Source organism: Oenanthe melanoleuca, chromosome 28 (assembly GCF_029582105.1).
Source record: "Oenanthe melanoleuca isolate GR-GAL-2019-014 chromosome 28, OMel1.0, whole genome shotgun sequence".
In the NCBI taxonomy this organism is placed as follows: Eukaryota; Metazoa; Chordata; class Aves; order Passeriformes; family Muscicapidae; genus Oenanthe; species Oenanthe melanoleuca.
The window spans coordinates 906,067-912,230 of record NC_079361.1 but is presented as its reverse complement, the minus strand read 5'-3'; the positions used below and the strand labels follow the sequence as shown (position 1 = coordinate 912,230).

The 6,164-nt window shown below is 64.1% G+C and overlaps 1 protein-coding gene across 7 annotated transcripts; it reads right to left on the bottom strand.

Annotated features, from left to right (window-relative positions):
- Nucleotides 1-1,245: 1,245 nt before the first annotated feature.
- LOC130264398 (GRAM domain-containing protein 2A-like) lies at nucleotides 1,246-5,401 on the bottom strand. 7 transcript variants are annotated; one of them, XM_056512533.1, is made up of 12 exons: nucleotides 4,401-5,400; nucleotides 3,893-4,169; nucleotides 3,724-3,799; nucleotides 3,342-3,515; nucleotides 3,154-3,252; nucleotides 2,953-3,024; nucleotides 2,818-2,877; nucleotides 2,499-2,550; nucleotides 2,144-2,254; nucleotides 1,941-2,043; nucleotides 1,668-1,775; nucleotides 1,246-1,599 (listed from the first exon to the last, which is right to left on the bottom strand). In XM_056512533.1, the coding sequence occupies exons 2-12, from the start codon at nucleotides 3,997-3,999 to the stop codon at nucleotides 1,584-1,586; spliced, it is 978 nt and encodes a 325-aa protein (XP_056368508.1). In that variant the 5' UTR covers nucleotides 4,000-4,169; nucleotides 4,401-5,400; the 3' UTR covers nucleotides 1,246-1,583. The 7 variants fall into 7 exon arrangements, with proteins under 7 accessions (XP_056368508.1, XP_056368511.1, XP_056368509.1 ...); XM_056512536.1 differs by having other exon boundaries at nucleotides 3,893-4,055; XM_056512534.1 differs by having other exon boundaries at nucleotides 3,893-4,017.
- Between the last annotated feature and the right edge of the window lie 763 nt (nucleotides 5,402-6,164).

Here is a 6,164-nt window from a genome sequence, read left to right as displayed (position 1 = left end):
TGGTCTCCATGGCTCTGCTTTGCTTCTCCACAGTGAAGGGTGCAGCAAGTCCCCAGGGTCCCCCCCCCACACCTCTGCAGGTACCAACTTTCTTGGCACAGCTCTCACCTGAGGTTTATTGCTCCCAGCTTCCCACTCCTGTTTGCTTTCCTGCTGCTGGGAAAGGGCCCAGCCCCCCTCCCTGCCCTGCCCTGTGCCCCTCAGCATGGCAGGAAGGAGGAAAAGGGGCCCCTGGCCTGGCTCAGCCCCTCGGTGTGGGGCAGCTGCCAGAGCCCCTCGGTCCTGCAGGCCCTGGAGGCAGAAGTCCTGCTGTCCCCATGCAGGTGGGACCCTCACATGGTGGGGGGGCACCCCCTCCCTGGGCAGTGGAGCCCTGTAGACAGGGGACACCTCTCCGTGGGGTACAGCCCTATGCCCCACGCCTGTGCCTTGTTCCAGGCCTTGGGAGGGAACCCGGGTAGCTCCTCCCCGCAGTGATTAGTGTCTTCTGCTGTGGGGACCAGGCTTGCTGCTGGAAGCCCCCCCCGGGCTGGGGGTGTGGGGCAGAGTCCATGGGACTGAGCAGCAGGATGAGGAGGATCCCTGACCTTGGCATCTCCCACTGCTGCTGCCCCAGGCACGGAGCTGAGCCCTGAATCTGGGGAAGGGATGGCCCAGGAAATGGCACAGGGAAAGGAGTGGTCAGTGCCTCAGTTTCTGCACCTTGGTGCTTGGGGGAAGCCCCAGGGCCCCTTAACTGGGCCAGAATGGGATTGAGCTCCAGGGCTTTGGGCTGGGTGGATCCTTCTGTGGGGTGCAGGTTCTGGTGTGCCCCCAGCTGTGCTCCCACCCCTAGCTTATGCTCAGAACCTGTGTGAACCCATTGTCCCCAGCATATACCTGTGACCCTGTGCCTGCTGGAACTCCTTCCTCTGGCAGGTGAGCCCTGTCCCAGGGAAGGAGCAGGGCAAGAGCCAGGACCTGGCCAGCTGCAGGACCCTGGGGCTCCCTGGTGCACCCCCACTGCCCCCTGTCCCTCTGTCTCCCATTGTCACCAGGATCCAGCACCCCGGGGGCTGCTCAGGGTCTTCTGCTGCTCCCTGAAACCCTGGCACATCAGCATGTGGAGCTGCCTCCCCGCACCAGTCAGAGTCAAAGCCCTGGTGCTGCTGGTCTGTTCTGGGGAGCAGGGTGCCTGTGATGGGGGACTGGTTCATGCTCATCCTGTGGCATCTCGCCCAGCAAGGAGTAACTACTAATACAATACAGATTTTATTAATCTTTATTAATAGAATATTCTATTCTCTGTGCCCCTGCCTTGCCTGGGGCTTGGCCCCCTCTGCCTGCCCCCTTTAGCAGGGAGGGCTGGGTGGGGGTTGGTGCTGACTCCAGCCCTGTGCCCTGCTGGGAGCTCCCTGGGTCTCCTCTGCTGGGCAGACACGGGGCAGTGAGATGGAGCCTCACAACACACATGGGCTTCCCAGAACATGCGGGGGGCTGGAAGGCACTTGGTGACAGAGCACCCCCTGAGAGGCCAAGGAAGGAAGGGCTCAGAGCAGCCCCTGAACCCCTGGCTGGAGCTATGGTCATGGTCCTCAGTGGCCTCACGTTGTCTTGTACCTGGGGGGAGGCAGGGTGAGGGAGAGTCTCTGCTGGGGACAAAGGTCCCCCCATGCTCCACCACTCACTTTTGTGACAGGTTGAGGTCTGGCCAAGCCCCCACGAACTCCAGCTGCTGCTCCAGCTCCGCGATGCGTAGACCGATGTACCCCGAGGACAGCAGCAAGGCCACCATGCTGAGGACAGGCCAGCGTCAGCCAGGGGGCACAGGGTGGCACCAGGGGGCAGGAGCAGTGCCATGGCCAGGCTCCCGTGTGATCTCCCTGGGGAAATGCAGGAATCCTGGCCTGCCAGTGCACCCTGGAGAGGCTGTGCAGGGCTCAGTAGGGATGGGGACTCACAGCAGCAGGTAGATGAGGATGATGATGTTGACAGGGCTCAGCTGGGGTTTTAGCTGGGACCAAAGTGCAGTGGCTCTGGCCCAGACCACGGTATGGGGTCCCCCTGCCAGGACAATGCAGCGTTAGCGGCACTGAGTCTGTGCTCGGCTCTGCAGGCTGTAAACCCCCAGGATCCTCCCCCTGTCCTGTGCCCCCTGACCCACCCCAGAGGCCACGTGTCTCTGCTGAGGGCACCCGTTCGCTGCTGCTGGGAACCAGCAGGGCCACCTCGTCATCCTCGTCCTCCGCTTGCCTCGATCTGGGGTTTGGCTCATCTGCAGGTGACCAGGAGACACTCGGTGAATGCCCCACAGAGGGGTCTAGGTGTCCTGGGGGCACACCGGGCCACAAAGAGCCGATCCTGCACTCCCTGGAGCTGTGGGAGATGCTGGTCGGGGGCTCGGCCCACACGCGTCCAGGGAGGAGGAGCAGAGCCCAGAGCTGCCGGTGGGGCACGAATGCAGGGGGACACGAGTAGGGCTGTGAGCATGCAGGCGTTGCACCAGAGCAGCCACTCACCCAGGGATTCATGGAGGCTGTTGGGCTCCGGGGTGCTCTCTTCCACATCTGACTGTCTCGAGAAAGAGGACAAGCCTTAGTCATGATGTGTGTCCCCAAGGCACCTGCCCACTGCCATGGGGACATGGGCAGGACCTGATGGGACCCATGTCCCTGACAAGAAGGGAGGGTCCTGGGGTCTGTGCTGCCCCGGGCTGGAGCTTTTCATGTTTCTCCCTGACGTCTTCCCAGGGTCACTGCACCCAGCCCACCCTATCCAGGGGGCTGGGACCACTCCTCCTCCTGCTGTACCCTCCTGCCCTCCATTTCCTGGCCTTACCTGAGACTTCCTAGGGGTTTCCCCATTGTTCAATGAGTCTCGAGGGCTCTGGCCACTGTCCTGGACAAGGAGAGGTGAAGGGAGGTGCCCTGCAATGGGTGGATGGAGTCCCCCTCCCCATCCATCCCTGCGTACCTGCAGGTGTTTGCAGACCGACCTCAGGAGCTGGTACGTGGCCTCTCGCTGGCGCAGCGACACAAAGAGGAACTGCCGGGGAACGGGAAGGGGATTTCTGCCAGAGCTGTCCCCTCGGTCATGGCCCAGAGCCCAGGGAACCAGGACACTCCAAACAGCCCCCCCAGGTGAGGCTGCCCCCAGCACTGTCCCCGCTCTCACCTTCTCCCCCTTGGCCGTGCGAATGCTGACTGCGTTGGGCACCAGCAGCGCCGTGTTGGTCTTTTTGAGGGCTGAGATGGAGGTGACAGGGACAACAGCCTGTGCCAGGGGGACAGACAGGCTGTGTCACCGTGTTCCCGGCTGCCACCTGTGCCCCTGCAACCGGCCCCACGCCCGCTCCAGCCCACCTTGATGTCCTTGAGCAGGAGGTTGGAGTGGAAGCAGATGTGGCGTGAGGACACATAGAGGCGGCCGTGGTAGGGCATCTCTCTCTGCCAGGCGCATGAGAAGCAGCCCAGCAGCACGTCCTGCTCGGCGAGCTCCCCAAAGGCCCGGCGGTAGCTGCTGTCCTGCTTGCTCAGCTGCGGGAGGTCGTGGGGGTGGTGATCGGGGCCGGCTCGGGGTCAGCCCTGGCACCGCTGGCATCCTGCAGCCCCTTGCTCCATCACCACGCCTGCCACAGAACCGGGACGAGCCCTCCCTCGGTCCCCGCCCCAAGAGAGTGTCCAGCCGAGCCCATGGGGCTGGGGCTGGGGTCCTGCTCCTCAGCTCCGGTATCCCAAGACTCACCGAGGGGGATGGGGGTCCCTGCCTGCCCGTGGCCGCCTGCTCTGCCTCCTTGCAGGAGGACTCATAGGTCCTGGATCTGGAAGGAGACATCAGAGGGGGTGACTCGAGGGGCACAAGTGGGATGTGGCGCTGGGGTGGGGGATGCGTCCCCGTGAGGTGCAGCACCCACCTGGAGAGCTTGGGCTGCTCCAGCTGGGCACTTCCCCTCTCCTCCAGGCTCCGCCACTGCTTCTCCCCCAGCACATCGCGTCTGCCGCGCCTCAGCTTCCCCGGCATGAGAGATGAGTCCGACAGCTGGTAGAGAGGCGGCAGGTTGTGGGGAAGGTCTATTCCTGCAGCACAGCAGATCCCAAAGCTGTCCCTCCACCGGGGAGCACACGGGGACGGGACTCAGGCCACGCTGGGACCGGAACAGCAGAGCTCACGCGGCCGCACGACCCCTTTGCCTGTCCCATGGAATCATGTGCTGGATGCGACCCCCGTGTGTAGCGGGGGCTGGAGTGACGGGGGAAGTGATCCCTGGCCCGAGGGGTGCCGGCCCGGGTCACGGCCCGTGCTGGCTGCGGGAGCGCGTGGCCGGTCTGGCTGCAGAGGGGACGGGAAGGCGGCTGCGGTCCCGAACCCACGGGCGACCCCAGAACCCCGGCCCGGCCAGGCCCCCGCTCCCCGCGCGGTACCTGCTGTGGGCACAGCCGGGCTCCCCCGTCCCGTCGGAGCTGTCCCGCTCCCACTCCTTCCAGCGCTGCTCCTGCTCCGCTGCTGCCTCCTCCTTCTCTTCTTCCTCCTCCTCCTCCTCCTCCTCCTCCTCCTCCTCCTCCCGAGGAAGGGTAGAGGGCGGGGCCGGGCGGCCGCGGCAGGTTCTCAGGGAGCGGCCGGGGCAGCCCCAGCCCGGTGCCGGGGGAATGCGGGACCAGCCAGCTGCTCCCCAGACCAGCTGCGAATGCACTCCAGCCGCAGCAGCGCTGAGAACCAGAGCGGCACAGCCGCGATCCCGCGGAACTCTGTTATCCTGTGCAGTTCGCAGTTCTACGGGCACCCCGCAATCCATGGGCACCCCGCAAACCCGGGACATCCCGCCATGTCACAGCATTGTCCGCCCGGTGCCCGCTCCCTGCTCCTGCCCCGGACCCCAAGGCCAGGCAGTGCCGGGGGCACGTCCGCCCCCCGCCCGGGGGGTTTCTGCCGTGGGACGGGACCCCAAAAGGGAGGTGGGGAGGGGCCGCGGCCGGGCCGGAGCGCTGGGCAGAGCCGAGACCGCGCTCCCCCCGCGGGCCCGGGGGAGCGCCAAGGCCGCGAACCGAGCCCGGCTCAGCCCCGCTCTCTGGACCTGGGCTGATAACGCCCTGCCCGCAGCGAGGAGGGGCCATAAATAAACCCGGGCCGGTCCGAGGGGGTGCGCCCCGCACGCCCACCACACTCTCAGGCTCCCGCTCCATCCGGCTGCATCCCGTTCCATTCCCCCACACCGGGCACACTCGGGGTGTCACCACCTGCCCTTGGCGACACCCTGTCACACCCACCAGTCCCGACCCTCACCCCGCACTCGCGTCCTGCTGTGCCACGCAGCCCCTCCGGCAGGGGCTCGGTGCCAGCCCACGCAGGTGCGCACACGGACCTGTGTGAGCGGCACAGGGCATGGAGAACATCTGCCATGGAGCCAGCCTGGGACAGCTAGGGGTGCTCACCTGGAGAAGGATCCAGGGAGAGCTCAGAGCCCCTTGCAGGACCTAAAGGAGCTCCAGGAGAGCTGGAGAGGGACTGGGGACAAGGGATGGAGGGACAGGAGCCAGGGAATGGCTGCCACTGGCAGAGGGCAGGGCTGGATGGGATATTGGGCAGGAATTGTTCCCTGGGAGGGTGGGGAGCCCTGGCACAGGGTGCCCAGAGCAGCTGTGGCTGCCCCTGGATCCCTGGCAGTGTCCCAGGCCAGGCTGGACATTGGGGCTTGGGGCAGCCTGGGACAGTGGAAGTTTAACGAGTTGAGCTTTAAGGTCCCTCCCAACCCAGACCATTCCATGGGTTATGCACAAACCCTCGGCAGCCTCCTGCTCACACCCAGCACATCCCAGCGCACACGTGTGAACACACAGGGCAGGACACACATTTACACACAGACACACACTCACACACATTCGCACACACAAAGACAGACACGTGCACACATGCTCACACACACATTCACACACACTCACATAAACACACATTTACACACACACACACCCCTTTACACACACACACACACACACACACACACACACACACACACACTCATTTACGCACACATTTACAGTCTCACACACACTATTTACACACACATTTACAGTCTCACGCACACACACATACATTTACACACACAGATTTACATGCACACTCATATTTACACACATTTACAGTGTCACACTCATATTTACACAGTCTCACGCACACTCACACACACATAA

Bases quoted from the DNA above. Each gene is read 5' to 3' on its own strand.
- LOC130264398 (XM_056512529.1), bottom strand. From the start codon at position 3,999: ATGCCGGGGAAGCTGAGGCGCGGCAGACGCGATGTGCTGGGGGAGAAG. The intron at 3,800-3,892 runs GTGGGTGCTGCA...GTCTCCTTCCAG, and splicing joins GAGCAGCCCAAGCTCTCCAG to ATCCAGGACCTATGAGTCCT. The intron at 2,255-2,498 runs GTGAGTGGCTGC...GGTCACCTGCAG, and splicing joins CAGCCTCCATGAATCCCTGG to ATGAGCCAAACCCCAGATCG.